The sequence below is a fragment of the Leucoraja erinacea genome, chromosome 1 (genome assembly GCF_028641065.1).
Source record: "Leucoraja erinacea ecotype New England chromosome 1, Leri_hhj_1, whole genome shotgun sequence".
NCBI lineage: Eukaryota > Metazoa > Chordata > Chondrichthyes > Rajiformes > Rajidae > Leucoraja > Leucoraja erinaceus.
In genome coordinates this window covers 124,559,420-124,579,542 of record NC_073377.1, presented here as the reverse complement: position 1 = coordinate 124,579,542, position 20,123 = coordinate 124,559,420, and the positions used below count along the sequence as shown (strand labels likewise).

The 20,123-nt window shown below is 43.0% G+C and overlaps 1 protein-coding gene across 2 annotated transcripts in view; it reads left to right on the top strand.

The window, feature by feature from the left end:
* The window catches only part of LOC129701614 (janus kinase and microtubule-interacting protein 1-like), a 320,171-nt gene that overhangs the window by 135,760 nt on the left and 164,288 nt on the right, over positions 1–20,123 (top strand). For both annotated transcript variants that reach the window (XM_055642935.1, XM_055642929.1), the window contains exon 3: positions 15,553–15,798. In XM_055642935.1, the coding sequence (XP_055498910.1) occupies positions 15,670–15,798 (129 nt within the window). In that variant the 5' untranslated portion in view covers positions 15,553–15,669. The remainder of the gene's footprint in view (positions 1–15,552; positions 15,799–20,123) is intronic.

The window sequence follows — 20,123 nt, the reverse complement described above, 5'->3', positions numbered from 1 at the left end:
TATGAGGTGCTGTTCCTCCACTTTCCGGTGCTGCTCGCTGTGGCCATGGAGGAGACCCAGGACAGAGAGGTCGGAGGCGGAGTGGGAGGGGGAGTTGAAGTGCTGAGCCACCGGGAGGTCAGCTTGGTTATTGCAGACCGAGCGGAGGTGTTCGGCGAAACGATCGCCCAACCTCCGCTTGGTCTCACCGATATAGATCTGCTGACATCTAGAGCAGCGGACGCAATAGATGAGGTTGGAAGAGATGCAGGTAAACCTCTGTCGCACCTGGAACGATTGCTTGGGTCCTTGAACGGAGTCGAGGGGGGAGGTAAAGGGACAAGTGTTGCATCTCTTGCGGTTGCAAGGGAAAGTGCCCGGGGAGGGGGTGGACCGAGAGGGAAGGGAAGAATTGACAAGGGAGTTATGGAGGGAGCGGTCTTTGCGGAAGGCAGATATGGGGGGAGATGGGAAGATGTGGCGAGTAGTGGGGTCACGTTGGAGGTGGCGAAACTGACGGAGGATTACTTTTTGTATGTGACGGCTGGTGGGGTGAAAGGTGAGGACTAGGGGGACTCGGCCCTTGTTGCGAGTGCGGGGATGGGGAGAGAGAGCAGTGTTGCGGGGTATGGAGGAGACCCTGGTGCGAGCCTCATTTATGGTGGAGGAGGGGAACCCCCGTTCCCTGAATACTTGAAACTTGAAACTAAACCACATGTTGGAGAATGTGGAATCCACTCTTTTCTACAACAGATGCATCTTGTGTGTGGACTTAGTGAGTTGCTCTGATGAAGATCAGTGCAGATAAAATGGGCTGAATGGCCTCCTGTGTTGTAACTATTTATATGAAGTGACAGACAGCAACCAAGTTGATGTCATTGCTATGATGAATCTCATTCATTTGTGGTCTCTCTTGTAATCTACTAAAAAGGCCAAACACCATGCTGTGGCTTGGTTGACGTCAAGGGACTACATTGACTTGTCTTTCTCTTTTAGACCGTTCCCGATGTTGGGGGAGTCCAGAACAAGGGGTCACAGTTTAAGAATAAGGGGTAACCCATTTAGGACTGAGATGAGGAGAAACCTTTTCACCTGGAGAGTTGTGAATCTGTGGACTTTTTTGCCACAAATGGCAGAGGAGGCCAATTCACTGGATGTATTCAAGAGAGAGTTAGGTATGGCTCTTAGGGCTAACGGAATCATGGGGATAAAGCAGGAACGGGGTACTGATTTTGGATGATCAGCCATAATAATATTGAATGGGGGTGCTGGCTTGAAGGGCCGAATGACCTACTCCTACACCTTTTTTCTATGTTTCTATGACATGATAAATATAGATGCTCGAGGGTCTGAAAAAGGGCCGCAAACCAAAACACCACCTCTACACCTTCTCCAGGAACGCTGCCTGACCTACTGAGCTTCTTCAGCATTTTGTCTTTGCTTGATGGTCAGAATGCACTTGATGGGCTGAAGGGCCTGTTTCCATGCTGTATTTCTCTATGACTTTAATTAAAAACAAAAGGGTTGAAAATGTGGGAATAATGTTGATTATGGGGAGAAGGCAGAATAGGGTTAGGAGGGAGAGATATGATTGAATGGTGAGGACGATGGGCCAAATGGCCTAATTCTGCTCCTATCACTTATGACCTGATGACCTAAAAGTAAAAATTTGGGGGTTGTTTATAGTTTGTATTGTTCTGCACCGGGTTCATGAGTGTATTAAAACTTGAATATCAAAGCTCATTGTGTTGTTTTAGTTCAAGTTTGAAGATGGTTGGATCACCACAGTCTTCAGTGTCTATCAACTCACATTGGACTAATGTGAGGGGAACTGATGCAAAATAAATAGGTCATTTCAGCTTTTGCAGTATGTCAGTTTGGAGAATAATGTGCTTCCAGCTGTCTGATTTCAAGCATAACTTAATGGATCTATTAGTAGGGAGCAAGTGATCTGGCAGTAGCATTTTTGTAGGACAATGTAATTTACTTGGATTAACCAGTGATGTGAAAGGACAACTGTCAACACTGGCTTTAGGTGTCTCCTGAGACTAATGACTGAGACTGAGTCTATTTAGCTTTCTGGATGGTTAAAGCAAGAATGAAGGGATGTTTGCCAGGTGGTTTTATAACCTTATCCCGGTTGAACTCATTGGAGACAGACTATCTTTAATCAAACTTACACAAAAATGCTGGAGAAACTCAGCGGGTGCAGCAGCATCTATGGAGCGAAGGAGATAGGCAACGTTTTGGGCCGAAACCCTTCTTCCGACTTTATCTTGCACTAAATGTTGTACCCTTCATCCTTTATCTGTGCACGGTGGTTGCTTGAATGCAATCATCCTTAGTCTTTTCTTTGATTGGATAGCATGCAACAGATGTTTTTCACTTCGGTACGAAACTAGATTTGTGTTGAAATGTTTTTTGTACTATTGTTTTCTCAGTGTAGTGTGTAAGGTAATAAATAGATGAACCATAAGAGAGTTGGCAACTTATACGATAGGATAAAACGTTATGCATCCCCGGGAGGGAAATTGGTCTGCCGACAGTCACAACACACAAGGTACACAAAAACTTGAAATTAATAGTGAAAACAAAAAAAAGACTAAGGCAAGCGAGTGTTGTCTGGCTGCCGTGTGCACAGCGCCTTCACTGGAACAAATGAACAAACAAGCACAGACTTATCCTTTGGGCAGAGGATTCTAAACTAGAGCCCTCCCCCACACCGGGTCCCCCTTTTGTTCTCTCACTGTCCCTCACAGCGGTCCCCCCAAGCCGGGTCCCCATTGTCTTCCCATCCCCGTCACACTCGTCGACCACGAGGCACCACCACTGCCGAGGCCCAAGTTACCGCCGAGGCTCCACTGCTGCCGAGTCTCCTGCTGCCACCGCCGAGGCTCCCATCGCCACCAACGCTGAGGCTCCATCGGTTCAGATAGACCTCACCGACTGGGTTCTCCGCAGTTCCTAGGAAGGCCTGTGGGGCGAGTCGAGCCTTCCGGGGCGTGTTCCGATCTTCGGTCGTAGTTCTGGTCATCGGCGGCGTTGTTGTTCGCCGGGTGGAACAGGTCTACACGGCTCCCCGGGACACAAACGTATCTAAACTTGGAAGGCTTGGCCGAGACGTTTACAGGAGGGGGTTTGGAGGATTGCTTCTAATCTAGTACCATAAACTTTGTGGATATCAGCAGCAACTGTGCTGACATAATGCAATAGGAATTACAATTTTCAACACAACTATAGTATTTTGTTTGAATCATTTGGTGATCATTGTGGTCATGGATGGTATTCAAAAGGCTGTTGACACTGGTGCAGGTGGAAAGTACCATTTCATTCAATACTATTGATTTATTTTCCTGAGTGAAACTTGCAGCCTTTCTGGGTTGAGTTCAATATCCTTTTACTTATAGGCAATCAGCCTCCTTTTTAAAATTGTGTAGGAAGGAACTGCGATGCTGGTTTAAACTGAAGAGAGACACAAACAAGAAATAGGTGATGTTTTGGGCCGAGATCCTTCTTCAGACCAAGGGTCTCGACCTGAAACCTCATATATTCCTTTTCCTCAGAGATGCTGTCTGAGCCACTGAGTTACTCCAGCTTTTTGTGTCTTATCTTTTTTTTAAATTATTCCCTCCTTGGTCTTTTGATATCTTGATTCCTTAAATGTCAAGTCAAAGCATGGATAATTATTCCCAGGCCTCTGACTGTCTGCTAAAACTGAAGAGGTAAAAGCTAAGCCTGTATGATTCTCACAATTTTCTCCTTTAAACAGTGAAACCATTACCCTGCCTGTGCCCAACACCCCCGACTTAGAGCATAATTGTCCTCATTTGTAGTATTGCTCAAACTATCCCCTGGGCCTTCAGTTCATTTCTGCATCACTTATCTGATTCTTATTTTTCTTTTGATCAACCTTGAAATTGCTTGAGTCTGCAGTGTGCAGCCAAGTAATTAAATATACAGTATATCAGAGGTTTGGAATCATTTACACAATTACTGAAGTCCTCATTGTGTAAAAGTAGAATAAAAAAAACTGATCTTTAAAAATCTTCAATGTTGTTCAATAGTCTGAAGCTATTTTGGTGCAAATCCATTCTGAACACATTCTGCTTGGCTTTGTGAGCAGCTGTAAATATTCACTCAGGCTTTTTATACTTGAACTGGATTTTTATATTGCAACATAGAAGCTACTTGGATTAATAGGTTGTATTACAGCTGCCTTTTTGACATGGGTTGATCTATATAATTGGTGATGAAGATATGTCGTAATGTTTTCCGGGGCTCAAATTCTGAAACTAGGTCGGTACAGAAGGGAAAGAACAAAGGTGCATCCTAAATTGGTCTTTGGGCCTGATTCCAACAAGTGAATGACCCTTCGTTCTGAAGAAGGGTCCCGACCAGAAATGTCACCCATTCATGCTTATTCTGAGATGCTTCGTGACCTGCTGAGTTAGTCCACCACTTTGCACCTTCATGTGAAATTATGTACTCAGGGTTTACTGTCACTTGCTCCTAAGTTAATATACCTTCAGTTCGGTGACAATGTTGTGTCTATTGCAGTCTTTTTCTTTTCTTGTAGATGCTATGGGTAATTTATATCTCAGTGTATTGTCTGAGCGGATGTGCCTCTGACGCTGCTGTACGCACGATTTTCATTGTACCTGTACCGTATCTTATCTTGTGCATATGACACAACGTGATGAATAGTAATTAGTTGGTTTATGCTGGTCTCTTCTCAGATCCCAGCTAGAAGGGAAGGCTCTTGTATTTTCCCAGTGACTTGCAAAATGATAAATTGTAACCTGGTCTTTGAAAATGTATTCCAGTGTACTTGTAGCACTGACCCTCATGAAAAGAGCCACATGTTAAGAGTAAATAAATAACTGCTGAAATGTGATCTGCATAGCAGCAGGTGTTAGCAACAGAACAATGAAAGCGAGGGAAGGGGTGGGCTCTTAATTGCTCTGAAGATAAACATGGTCCTTTTCCTATCAGATCCTGCTCAACGTCTGATTATTTGTAGATAGACACAAAGTGCTGGAGCAACTCAATGGGCCTGGCAGCATCTCCGGAGAAAAAGAACAGGCGACGTTTCGGGTTGGAAACATTCTTCAGTGGAATGGGGAAGGCATAGATGGCCACGGTATGAATGTAGGCATGGGATTAGTACAGACAGGAATATGGTCAACGTTGACATGGTGGACTGAAGGGCCTGCTTCCATGCTGTACAAAACCAATGACTCTATCATAAGACTATAAAACATAGGAACAGCATTGGGCCTCTCAGCACATTGACTCTGCCCCACCATTCGATCATGGCTGATCTATTTTTCCCTCTCAACCCCATATAACCTTTGATTCCCTTATTAACCAAAAACCTATTAATCTCCACTTTAACTGCCACTTGAATAAAGTATGGAGCATTAGCCAGGCTTTATTTTGGCACTGTTGTTTTCATTTTATCTCTGTGCACTTTTGAGGATGTAACTAGGAAAATGTTTTTGAGGATGTAACTAGGAAAATGGACAAGGGAGAGCCAGTGGATGTAGTGTACATGGACTTTCAGAAAGCATTTGATAAGGTCCCACATCGGAGATTAGTGGGCAAAATTAGGGCACATGGTATTGGGGGTAGAGTGCTGACATGAATAGAAAATTTGTTGGCATACAGGAAACAAAGAGTAGGGATTAACGGGTCAGTTTTAGAAAGGCAGGCACTGACTAGTGGGGTACCGCAAGGCTCGGTGCTGGGACCACAGCTATTTACAATATACATCAATGATTTAGATGAAGGGATTATGAGTAACATTAGCAAATTTGCAGATGACACAAAGCTGGGTGACAGTGTGAACTGTGAGAAGGATGCTATGAGTATGCAGGGTGACTTGGACAGGTTGGGGGAGTGGCAGATGCATGGCAGATGAAGTTAAATACGGATAAATGTGAGGTTATCCACTTTGGTATAAAAAACAGGAAGGCAGATTACTATCTAAATGGCGTCAAATTGGGAAAAGGGGAAATACCAGGGGATCTGGGGGTACTTGTTCATCAGTCTATGAATGTAAGCATGCAGGTACAGCGGGCAGTGAAGAAAGGGAATGGCATGTTGACCTTTATAACAAGTGCAGTCGAGTATAGCAACAAAGAGGTCCTTCTGCAGTTGTACAGAGCCCTAGTGAGACCACACCTGGAGTATTGTTGAATTGAATTGAATTCCTTTATTGTGCAGTTTTGGTCCCCTAATTTGAGGAAGGACATTCTTACTATTGAGGGAATACAAGGTTAATTCCCGGGATGGCAGGACTGTCATATGCTGAGAGAATGGAGCGGCTGGGCTTGTACACTCTGGAGTTTAGAAGGATGAGAGGTTTTTTTTTAATTGAATTCTGTCTTTACTTTGTGTACTAGTCATGTCTCTACTATTTATTTCATTCCCCTTACATGTTTTTCCTCTACCTGCTAAATTTTTGTAAGGTGTCCTTGAGACTCTTGAAAGGCGCCCATAAATAAAATTTATTATTATTATTATTATTATCTTATTGAAACACATAAAATTGTTAAGGGTTTGGACATGCTAGAGGCAGGAAACATGTTCCCGATGTTGGGGGAGTCCAGAACCAGGGGCCACAGTTTAAGAATAAGGTGTAAGCAATTTAAGGCGGCACGCACACCCCCATCCACATTAACGGGACGGAGGTGGAATGTGTTTCTAGCTTCAGGTTCCTGGCAGTCAACATCTCCGATGACCTCTCTTGGACCCACAATACCTCTACTCAAGAAGGCTCATCAGCGTCTCTTCTTCCTGAGGAGACTGAAGAAGGTCCATCTGTCTCCTCAGATCCTGGTGAACTTCTACCGCTGCACCATTGAGAGCATCCTTACCAACTGCATCACAGTATGGTATGGCAACAGCTCTGTCTCCGACTGGAAGGCATTGCAGAGGGTGGTGAAAATTGCCCAACGCATCACCGGTTCCTCGCTCCCCTCCATTGAGTCTGTCCAAAGCAAGCGCTGTCTGCGGAGGGCGCTCAGCATCGCCAAGGACTGTTCTCACCCCAACCATGGACTGTTTACCCTCCTACCATCCGGGAGGCGCTACAGGTCTCTCCGTTGCCGAACCAGCAGGTCGAGGAACAGCTTCTTTCCGGCGGCTGTCACTCTACTCAACAACGTACCTCGGTGACTGCCAATCACCACCCCCCGCCCCCCCCCCCCCCCCGGACACTTATTATTATTTATTCAAATCGTTTGCTATGTCGCTCTTCAAGGGAGATGCTAAATGCATTTCGTTGTCTCTGTACTGTACACTGACAATGACAATTAAAATTGAATCTGAATCTGAATCTGAAATTAGAACGGAGACAAGGAAACACTTTTTTTCACAGAGAGTTGTGAGTCTGTGGAATTCTCTGCCTCAGAGGGCGGTGGAGGCAGGTTCTCTGGATACTTTCAAGAGAGAGCTAGATAGGGCTCTTAAAGATAGTGGAGTCAGGGGATATGGGGAGAAGGCATGATTGGGGATTGGGGATGATCAGCCATGATCACATTGAATGACGGTGCTGGCTCGAAGGGCCGAATGGCCTACTCCTGCACCTATTGTCTATTATCTAAGGCTCTCCTCTGCAGCACAGTTTAAAAAAAAAAAACACTTTCCTTATGGTGTGATCGCTTTGGTTAAGATCATTCATCAGAAAAATCGGACCATTTTAAAATCTGCTTAAGTCTTCTACCCCCTGGGGCTTCTTTGGCTGAATATATCCCATTATAATTGGATTTGACCTATTTATATTTATGAGGCCTGTGTAACTAGCCAAAACGGACGCCAAAACAATTTTACATATTTTTAAAAATTATGTACCCTTGGTTTTATATCATGACAACCTTGTGCATAAACTTTGATTAACTCAAAGGCTGTTCCCCGCTAGCATCACCATCTGGAACAACTGAAGGTTGGAAGAAGCACGGGCCTTGTGATTGAATTAAATTGGACACTATTTCAACCACTGAAGCATTTGGTAATTAGAATGAAGCACCATTGAGACACTGCTGTTAATAGAAGCACATCAGATTAGATCAGATTTATAGTGATTTTGGTTTTATGATCATGTGTGCCAGGTGGATGGATTATTACGGAGCCGATGGCGTTTGATGGACGGTTTTCTGAATGAACCTTCAACATTTGAAGTGTGTCTCCAGCTGTCTCCAAGGGAGTATTTGAATCCTCTTGAAATTGGCAAAGTCACCCCAGATAGTCTTTTGAGTATTAGGTGTTTCATTTCTCTATCCCCTCCCACCTTCTTTTCTGGTATTGCTTCAAATTTAAACATAAGAATCAATTTCTTTTGTGTTTCTTTAAATCTTGCATGTAATCTCGCTCCTGCAACCCTCTCCCACTTCTGCAACAATATTGATGCCATGGCGTGAGTTGGCATATCTTCAGAGTTTTACTCCTCTTTGGACAACTCAGTAAATGTCCTTAATCTCCTCGGCTCTGTCGCACAACAGGTTTCTTGCACAGTTTGATTCCAGAGCTCATCTGTTGTAGACGATTTGGGAAGGCAGCTTCTGTGAGCTGATTGAGACACAATGCTGGAGGAATATGATGGTGAAATTTGAGGTTTCATTAGGTGAATGATATGCAGTTGGCTCAAAATGAGGAGGTGATGATTGCATTAGGAGGATAAAAATCAGGACTTCATCCAGCAATGGCAAATTCCAACTACTACATATTCATGTCCTTGAGCAAGTGAACATTTTTGAAATGCTTTTCTATGTAACGTTTAATATTCAAGCAACATTTTGGGATAGGAAATGCAATGCAAACATGACAGCAAAGCAGGGGCATTAGACCGGAAAATTATCTAATATTATGGGCCTGTCCCACTTTGGCGACTTTTTAGGCGACTGCAGGAGACTATGCAGTCGCCACATGGTCGCCACATGTTCGCGGGTGGTTGTCGGGGAGTCGCCTTCATGGTAGTGAGGAGTTCCCGCATTCTGGGAACTAGTAGCGGCCTCATTATGATCGCCGGTAATTTTTCAACATGTTGAAAAATTGGCGGGGACTAGAATGAAGTCGCCATGGAGATTAGCGAGAATTCTCGTTCCGTAGGTGGGTCGCCAGGAAGTCCTACTGGGTTGCCAGGAGGTTGAAGGTTCTCTTAGGTTCTCGTAGTTTGTAGCCGGTGCTGACCGGTGAACTTCATTGGCTCTTTGGGGGGAAAAAAACGTAAAAGCAGTAGTTTTTAGAACCAAGGATAACTGACCAGTAATGTTAATGTCTGCCGAGCTTCACAGCCGTTTACCTCTGGCTTCTTAAAAGTTGTCTCCACTCCTCCTCCCATTTCCCCCCCCCCCCAGCTCTCCCACTTCTCCCCCCTCTCCCCCCTCTCCCTCTTCTCCTTTTTAAAGGACTCGCTGTGCTTTTTAGCTTCTTAATTACAGCGCCAACCTTCCTGTTCATCACGGTGTGTGTCTGTATCACCTTGGCTTTGCACCGTGTGAATTTCACTCAGACAATGCTCTCCCCGGTTGCCCTGTCCCCCGCCTGCATAATGGGCTGGTGAGGGAAGCGATGTGTTTGTGTGTGTGTGTGTGTTACACTCTGACAGTTGCCGTTCCAGTTGCCGGTTTTTCAGGCAACTGCCTGCAACTTGACAGTCGCCGGCAGTCGCCTGAAAAATCGCCAAAGTGGGACAGGCCCATTAGAGTTACACTGCACAGAACAGGCCCGTTGGCCCATTGCACCTAAGCCGTCCATCATGACTATCTGTTGTCATCTCCTAGGAATAACAAATAAACTGCATTTCATTGCAACCTGCTTTTATTTTCACCAGGGCCGTGTTTCAATGTTGAATATTTCAAAGACTTGGGTTGAAATTTAAATGCTGCTATTTACAGTTGGTATTAACGGCAAAGATGCTAAACACAGACATCAAATGCATATATATCACCTTACAAAGTGTAAATTTACCAGTATTATTCATAGTTCTGCATTTCTTTTGATAGACAGAAAATGCTGGAATAACTCAGAGGGATAGGCAGCATCGCTGGAGAGAAGGAATGGGTGATGTTTTGGGTCAAGACCCTTTTTCAGGTCTGAAGAAGGGTCGCGACCCAAAACGTCACCCACTCCTTCTCTCCAGAGATGCTGCTTGTCCCGCTGAGTTACTCCAGCATTTTGTGTCTATCTTCGGTTTAAACCAACATCTGCAGTTCCTTCCTACACATTTTGTCTGCATTTCTTTTGTTATGCTGTAACTTCTGTTTCTTTTGTTCGGTTTGTTGGTCAAGCAGTCTGTTTAGGCACATGCTAACACCACACAAATTAAAAGCTTGGCGATCAAGGAAGTAATATTTTGATCAATGAGCTATTTGAGTTTAAACATCATGCCTGCAGAAAGGAATTTGAAATAATGCATCCTTTGAAGATGGGTGTGCATTAGTTGAGGTAACACTTTGTTCCAGCTTATAATTATCATTTCCACTGTGCGACATGTTAACATCTTCACACTCTTCAATGTTCCCCAACCAGAGCCCAAATGTATGCGATCTGAGTAAAACAAAAACTTGACTTTCTTACCAGATGCAAATAGAATCACTGTAGCATATCTCGAGTCCATTTGAACCGTTAGATTCCCGTGACTTTTCCTGTAGAACATTCCCTTCCATCCCATTCCCCTGTTCTTACCCTTTGGGCCTGTGCATTGTTTGCTCTTACTGCCTTTCCAATTGTCTTTGGGAAGCCTGTTCAACAACAATAGTAATTTTGTCCAGAAAGTACCACCTATTTATCAACAAACTTGAGCACTTGACTATCATTTCACTAGAAACTCAGCAGGTGTGGCAGCATCTCTGGAGAACATGGATAAGTCACTTTTTAGGTTGCGATCCTTCTTTAGACAGAATGTAGAGGGGAGGGGGGGAAGAAAGCTGAAAAAGGGATAGTCAGGACCAAGCGTGGCAAGTAATAGGGTCGACATAGGTGGGGGGCGTTGATAAATGGTAGGCAGAAAAGAAACATCATGTATGTTGTCCTCATTAGGTTGTGTTTCCCTGAGAGCACCCATTTGTTTTTGTTGTGTGATGTCATTTACCCGGCCAGGAGAGGAAGACTGACAAATTCCTGGAGGTACAGGTAACTGCAGATGGTAATTAACAAGAAAAGGGACAATGAGCTGGACTAAAGCGAATATCACGTTAATTGGTACACGTGACAATAAAATACCTTTGAACCTTTGAACCTTAACTCAGTGGATCAGGTAACATCTCTGGATAGGTGATGTCGGGACCGTTTCTCATTAAAGTACTGGATATATTGACCGCGTGAAGAGTTATGAACTGCTTGTTAAAATAATGTTTTTAATAGCAATAGACCAGAAAGAGTGCCAGAGAGAAGCTTATTTAAATTAGCCAGATTGATATATTTTTGTACTTTGGAAGAGTGGTAAAAGTATGTAATTTTCTTTTGAAGTCATATGAGACAAAATTCTGATTTTGCTGATTATTACTACCTTATATCATAGTAAACCTTAAGAATGCAAAGCTTGATATTTCCTTAATCATATCAAAATAGTTTACCTGCTCACCTGATTCATTTCCTGTTGGTTGAACCACACAGTATTTGCACTTCAAATCCTTGAAGCACTTCAAGGATATTCTGAAGATACAACATTTTTTTTTTAATGCAAATCATTTCTTCATTAAAACAATTGCTTTAGGAGATAGACCCAAAATGCTGGAGTATCCCAGCGGGTCAGGGAGCATCTCTGGAGAGAAGGAGTGGGTGATCAACATTGCCTTTATGCCTTTATGCCTACTACCAAAATGCATGACTCCACACTTGGCTACAATATATTCCATCTGCCACTTCTCTGTTCACTCTCCCAACCTGTCCAAGTCCTTCTGCAGAGTCCCTGCTTTCTCTGCACTACCTGCCCTTCCACCTATTTCATATAATCTGCAAACAAAGCCTTCAATCCCCTTGTCCAAATCATTAATATACAACGTGAAGTGTAGCGGCCCCTGCACCGAGCCCTACGGGGAGATTCTTCCCATATTGGGGAAAATATGCCATGAAAAGCTACCTGATCAATTCACTTAAACACAAAAACGAGATAAAGCCAAGAATATGTGAATGAATTAAATTGCAAAAACAGAAGGCTGCTGTTATGAACCAAAAAAAGAGACGTCCTGTGTGGCTTAGCCTTAATTCAGAGCACTCCTCGCACTGAATATTTTAAGAGCTGGCTTTTGCATTGTTTGACAAATTTGCTGGTCTCTCTGTCCCTGAGGTATTTGTCATCTGTGTCAAGGGTGTTAAATATTTGCTAAACATACTGTTCCATTCCTTATTCTTGTATAGTATCCATCCAGTATGGTGTTTGTGAATCACTTTAATGGCGGTACTTTTTAATCCCATCCATCAAGACACATTTTTCATTTTGCAGCTGAGATCGTGCAGCAAAGGAAGTCATTAACACTGACAGCTCTCTCAACGCCAGCTGAAAAGTAAGAAAATGCAAAGCCCACATGGGAATAGGCAGGTTTACTTTGACGCAGCATTGATGGTTGTACAGATAAATTGAATTATAACAATGTAGGGGCAAGCAGTTCACACCATTATGCAGGTGCAAGACAGAGAAAAAGATGGTGGAAATCTGTTATGTCAGCCGCTGTGTATGGCCGTGTTTATGGCCTTGTTTAGGTGTGAAGCATTGCTGCACCCTCGCTGTTTATAGATCCAGTCTCAATTTGATTCTCAAATGAGAAGAAGCGATCGATTTAACTGTAACTGTATATTTATTTACTCATTCACGGGATTTATTGCCAGTCTCTAATTGCCCTTGAACTGAATGGCTTTTTGGGTCATTTCATGGGGCAGCTAAGAATGAACAACGGTCTGAAGATCCATGTAGACGGGTCTGCATAAAGATGTTTTTATTTGTGTGAGAGTGCTGGGCCCTATTAGTGATACTGATTTCTTTAATCCAGTTCTTAAGTGATTGAATTTCAATCTCCCAGATCCACCTTGCGATTTGAACTCGTGTCTCCAGATCACTCTTCCAACCCTCTGGATTACTAGATCTGTAATAGTACAACTATGGCCTTGGGCTTTATACCTGGGGCACCGACATATAACTTTCTTATCCTGAAGTTCTTGTCAACAGTTCTTAAGATCATTCCCAGACATGCACAATCTACCTTGCATTCACCTATTCACATATACAACAAGGAGGGGTCTTCATTCTACATCATACTAGATTATGTGTAGCCTTTTGATATCTCAAAGACAAACATTAATTATTTGATGTCAATGACTGTCCCCAGTTGGTCATAAAGATATACAGCAAGGAGACTGGTCCTTTGAACTAACTCGTCCATGCCGGCCACAAGGCCCCATCTAATAAGACGCCTCATTTGCCTACGTTTGGCTGTTATCCCTTTAAATCTTTCCTATCCATGTACCTGACTAAGTATCTATTAAATAATGTTATAATAATTGCTTCAACTACATCATCTGGACATTTGTTCTTGTACCAATACACATCTGAATGAAAACATTGTCCATTGGGTTCCTATTATTTAATCTTGCCCATCTCACCTTAATTGTCATATATAGGTAATTCCCATGGTTTTGGGCATATTGCCATTTCAAGTATTTGATGAATAGGTTATTGTTCAAGTGGATGACTCTATGGATATTTTAGTATTAATATCTCCAAGTAGTAAATATATATTGCCCCTAAATGAATGCACACACAGTAGTGTGTTACTCTTCTGTGGCAACCCTACTAATATTTGGCTGACAGGGTGGACTAATCTGATGGCCCATTTTAGTGAAACAAAATTTGACTTATTTTATCTTGATTAAAAATATATATTTAAGGTAAACAAAGAATCTAATCTCACCAGTGTCAACACAATACCCATGTCCTACTCATGTGGCAAAAGAAAGTCAACTTCAAAAGGTTATATGAGGAACTACTTTCAAACATTAACCATATATTTGAAATGTAACAACAGATTCAAGTATGGCAGCTGTTTAATCTAAAATCCCATTTTTGTACATACATTTCTCCTGTGTTGTAATTATAATCATTCCATGAATGATCATTACTTAATATAACTTTTGTCTTTATATATCAACTGTAAATGTATTTCATCGCTCCAATGGGGTTCAATGGTTCCTTATTAGAATTACAGCGCGGAAACAGGCCCTTCAGCCCACCGAGTCCGCACCGACCAGCGATCCCAGCACATTAACACTATTCTTCACACCTGGGACAATTTACTGTATACACCAAGCCCATTAATCTACAAGCCTGCATGTCTGGAGTGTGGGAGGAAACCAAAGATCTCGGAGAAAACCCTCGTTGTCACGGGGAGAACGTACAAACTCCGTACAGACAGCAACTGTAGTCGGGATTGAACCCAGGTCTCTGGCGCTGGCGCTGTAAGGCAGCAACTCTATCGCTGTGCCAGCGCCGCCGTTATCACGTATGCACAGCACAGTGAAATATTTTTTCATAACCACAAATGCACAGTTACCATATTTTGCGGCTGTTTACAATAAAAGACAGTTCAAATTTCAAAGTCTGGTCCACATGTTGGAAGTATCTGGTTAGTTTATGAGGTTATCAGTGATAACCTCATTTGATTATTACAAATATTATCTTGCTGTCCTGAGTCCATTCCGTTTACCATTTTCCCGGTGCTATTTCCAGATAACTGTGCCACAACCGAGACCCATACTTGAATACAAATACACTGCATGCTGACTAACATGCATTTCATCAATCATATTGTCTTCTTCCTGTCTTCCTGTGTCAGACCACATATGTCAAATGACACAGGTCATCCTACAGCTACGAAGAAATCTTGGAGGTCTGGGTGTCTGGTGATGTTTGCTTATCCCATCTTGCCCTGAATATGCTGAGGGCAAACAGGTTTATCAAATGCAGTTCTCTTAAAGCTGTTTCGAGGTAATGACACAACATTCTAATGAAAATTTTGTCAGATCTAATTTCCTAATTATACTTTGCTGACATTCTTTTTAGAATGTATCTCCCCCACACGCCTTGTCAATTGTTTAATGATCCCACACCCCGATAGATTTTCCAGACAATATTTTGAAATATTCTTAGTCATACTGCAAATAATTCATTTTTTCACGCAACAACCGTGGGAGAACTTTACTCTTCGCTTTCAATAGTCCAGTGAACATACTTCTACCCAATCACCTTTGAAGTTAGCCTATGCAGGTTTGCTTTTATGAATTGTTATTTTGACAATAAAACAATTTATGAATTGTATTTTTGATCGTTACGTTTTCTCAAAGACTGCTGATATGTCAGATTTGTCCGCGCACCTTCCTGGTAAGACCATGCTCGGTACTGACAAAGGCCTATTGATGAGGCAGCTGAAGTGAGACAGGGAGATAGGCTTGAAAAATGCCCTGGGGATCTGCAGCAGTGTACTAGCATTGAGATGATGTGTTGTGCTGTGTGAGATGCTGCTGTGTGATGAATTACAAGTTTGAATTTTCTTTCCACTTTGTCGACTGCATTTTCTCCAGGGTCCAGAGGATGGAGCCGATGATGGGAAGAATGTCCACAGGGTGTGAAACCCTGACAGGTCGGAATTATTGATTTCCCCGTCACATCTACAGAAGAACTGCTGGAAAAAAAAGAACATGTCAAAGAAAGGACGAGGAAAGGGCGAAAAGCCTGAGGCACTAATAGATGCTTTACAAGCTGCCAATGAGGACCTCCGGGCTAAGCTGACCGATATTCAGATAGAGCTTCACCAGGAAAAGAGCAAGGTAGGGTGACGAATACTGGAGGTTACCAGAGGGTACCCAGTCCTCTGTTTACAACCGCTGAATACGTTTGCAGATGTTCAGAAAAAACCCCAACATCTTTCATGTGCCTTTCAAGATCCCTAAAATGCTTTACCGTGAGTGGTTCATGGTCAATTAAGTACTTAAAGCACAATCAGTGTTGTAATACAGAGAACATGGCCACATATGTTCACACGGTAATAATATGATTGAGAGCTCAAAATCTGCTTGGTATTGGTTAAGGGTTCAATACTTGCCAGGGCCCTGAGATCTTTTTCTTGCTTGTCTTTTAAGTAGTGCCATGTAGTCTTTCTGTGCATGTGGAATGAAGGGTCTACATGTGATTCCAGGTCATGAAACAGCTCCACACTGACCACTCACTGCACAAGCAAATAACCAGAATTGATGCAACAGAAGCATTGACTACTAAAAGTACATTACGTCTGATTAGTTTTCAACATGAAGTACATAGATTATTGAGGTTGAACACTTTCCAGGTTTTCTTCTCTGTAGAAAGCTTTTGTTGAGCTGAGCAATTTATTCATGTTCCGTTGATGTGTAATTCTGTATGGTAATTTCTCTGGTCTGTTTCAAATTTTCTCTTCCATATGTTTCATATTTCCTAAGCACACAGGTTATTTTCAATTCAGGGGAAACCAGTTCAAAGAACAATCATATTGCACCACAATATTTCCCCATAACCTACTAGAACATAGAACATTACAGCACAAGAACAGGCTCTTCGGCCCTCAATGTCTGTGCCAAACATGACGCCAAGACCATCACTTATCAACTTGCATGTAACCCATTCCCTGCATATCCTTATGCCTATCCAAAAGTCTTTTAAATGCCACTAATGTATCTGCTTCACTCACCACTCGAGACACAAAAAGTTCTCTGCACATCTCCTTTTATTCTTTGCTCATCTCAAACTTTACCCATCTCTCTCCAGTTTCCCATCAGTTCTATCGTTTACACCAGTTCATAAATTATAGCAGCAGAATCAGGCCATTCGGCCCATCAAATCTACTCCACCATTCAATCATGGCTGATCTATCTTTCTATCTTTCAACTCCATTCTCCTGCCTTCTCCCCACAACCCCGAACATCCCAACTAATCAAGAAGCTATCAATCTCCTCCAAATATCCGTTGACCTGGCCTCCACAGCCTTTTGTGGCAATGAATTCCACCGATTCACTACCCTCTAGGTACAGAAATTCCTCCTCATCTCCTTTACCCTCTCTAAAGGGACGACAGATGGCTCAATGGGCTAAGTGTTCGGCTGGCGACCGGAAGGTAGCCGGTTCGAATCCCGCTTGTAGTGCATACTGTCGTTGTGTCCTTGGGGCAAGACACTTCACCCACCTTTGCCTGTGTGTAAATGTAATGTAATTATGTGAAGCACTTTGGGGTCAATGCAAGTTGACTGAAAATGTGCTATATAAATAAGATTATTATTATAAAGGAATTTGCAGTGGCCGACTAACCTACCAAACTGCACAAATTTGGGATGAGAATGGAAACCAATTACCTGTGAAAACCCACGTGGTCCCCGGGAGAATGTACAAACTTTGCCCAGACAGTCCTGGAGGTCACGATTGAACTTGAGATGCTGAAGCTAGGAGGCAACAGCTCTGCTGGCTGCACTACCGCGCTGCTCTTATTTTCTATTAACTTACAGATATAAAATAGTTCAGATGTTCAATAGTTCTGAAAATCTCTACTTTTCTCTCATAGTGGCTTATAAGATTGAGTTAAAGCTTTTGTCAGCATTTTTTTATTGCATGATCTCTCACTAGGGATGTGTATGGACTGGGTTGTAATGTGATTCACAGGATGTTGGTAGCTGTAATAAAACCTCATATTATCTCCAACGCTTATTGGACCTGGGGGAATGAAATGACTTCCATCTGTATTTAGATGATATTTTACTTGAGAAGAACAATGTTAGTTTGGTGGTTTGTAAGAATACTGAGAGTTGGATTCCACATATTTGTTTTTACTATAAGCTGACACACTGCAAATGATTTGGCAGTGATTTTGAATGAAGGCAAATCTTTGCTGGGAGATCAGACCCATTTTGCATCAGTGAACATTAACATAGAAACATAGAAATTAGGTGCATGAGTAGGCCATTCGGCCCTTCGAGCCTGCCCCGCCATTCAATATGATCATGGCTGATCATCCGACTCAGTATCCCGTACCTACATTCTCTCCATACCCTCTGATCCCCTTAGCCACAAGGGCCACATCTAACTCCCTCTTAAATATAGCCAATGAACTGGCCTCGACTACCTTCTGCGGCAGAGAGTTCCAGAGATTCACCACTCTCTGTGTGAAAAAAGTTCTTCTCATCTCGGTTTTAAAGGATTTCCCCCTTATCCTTAAGCTGTGACCCCTTGTCCTGGACTTCCCCAACATCGGGAGCAATCTTCCTGCATCTAGCCTGTCCAACCCCTTAAGAATTTTGTAAGTTTCTATAAGATCCCCTCTCAATCTCCTAAATTCCTTAAGTGTACGATGTTGTGTGCAAGTATAGGATCTTGTGATTATTTGTGCTGCACCAACATATAGAACTGAATTCTAATCCCGATTTACCGAGAATCCAGTTGAATTACTGAATAAGGGCCAGGAAGGGGAATAGAAACTAATTCCACCAATATTCCAACCATTACATTCAAGTTAATAATTTAATTCTCTGTGGTAATTGAATGAGCGAGGTGAGGCTGCCTTTTGTTTACAGTGTTGAGTATTGTGAGCCGGTTATATTGAGCTCTCGACTTCCAATTGACTTGGGGAGTAAAGGGGAGTTTAGCATTATAAGGTTGAATTCTTCCCGATGAGAGCGATATGGATTTTCAGGATTTCAAGGAGGCAGTCAGGAGAAAGGCGGGTTCTACTAGAAAATTACTCATCCGTCTGCAACTGGTCATCCCATACCAAAGTCATGGATACTGGAGTCATTGGATGATGCTCACCACCCCAAGAACTCTGACTGAGCCTCTTCCATGTCTCCCATGCTGCGCAGCACCATATCCCTTCACCAAAGATAGACACATAGAAACATAGAAAATAGGTGCTGGAGTAGGCCATTCGGCCCTTCGAGCCTGCACTGCCATTCAATATGATCATGGCTGATCATCCAACTCGGTATCCTGTACCTGCCTTCTCTCCATACCCCCTGATCCCTTTAGCCACAAGGGCCACATCTAACTCCCTCTTAAATATAGCCAATGAACTGGCCTCAACGACCTTCTGTGGCAGAGAATTCCAGAGATTCACCACTCTCTGTATGAAAAATGTTTTCCTCATCTTGGTCCTAAAAGATTGGCCCCTTATCCTTAAACTGTGACCCCTTGTTCTGGACACAAAATGCTGGAGTAACTCAGCGGGTCAGGCAGCATCTCTGGAGAAAGGGAATAGTTGATCTTTTGGGTTGAGACCCTTCTTCAGACTGTTGATGGGTCTCGACCCAAAACATCACCGATTTCCTTTCTCCAGAGATGCTGAGTTAATCCAGCATTTTGTGTTTATCTTTGGTGTAAACCAGCATCTGCAGTTCCTTCCTACACATTCCTACACATTCCCCTTCACATTGGATAGGAAGCTGCAACTGGAAAACTACTGGATAAAATACACACCGCGCCACAATGACACTTTAAATACATCTGCTGCACAACAATCAGTTCCTTGCATCTACAACTGCCATTTGTTGTGGTCCTGACTACCTCATTAGAATCCCTTGTGTTGAATCTTTGACATGAAGATTGGAGGGCACCATTAGGGCCAAGTACGTGACTCTACATATTGCATTCCTGACATCTGTCTGCAGAAGCATCAACATTGCTTTCGCATTGCCAAACTCCACCATCAGAGTCTTTGGAACGGCCGAGATTATGGGCCCATAAGACAGTTGCAGAAAAGGTCAGGGAGGGATGGAGAGGACAAAGGGGATGCCTGATAGGGTAAAATGTGTAGGAAAGAACTGCAGATGCTGGTTTAAGTCAAATGTAGACACAAAATGTCTGAAGAAGGGTCTTGACCTGAAACATCACCCATTCCTTCTCTCCAGAGATGCTGCCTGTCCTTCTGAGTTACTCCAGCATTTTGTGTCTACTGCCTGATAGGGTAAGGCCAGAGTTGTTGTGGGCATAAGGTGTTGAAGAATGGTTGTGACCTCAACCAGGGTAGTTAGAGTGAGGGTATAGAGTCATAGAATGATACAGTGTGGAAACAGGCCCTTTGGCCCAACTTTCCAACACCAGCCAACAATGTCCCAGCTACACTAGTCCCACTTGCCTACGCT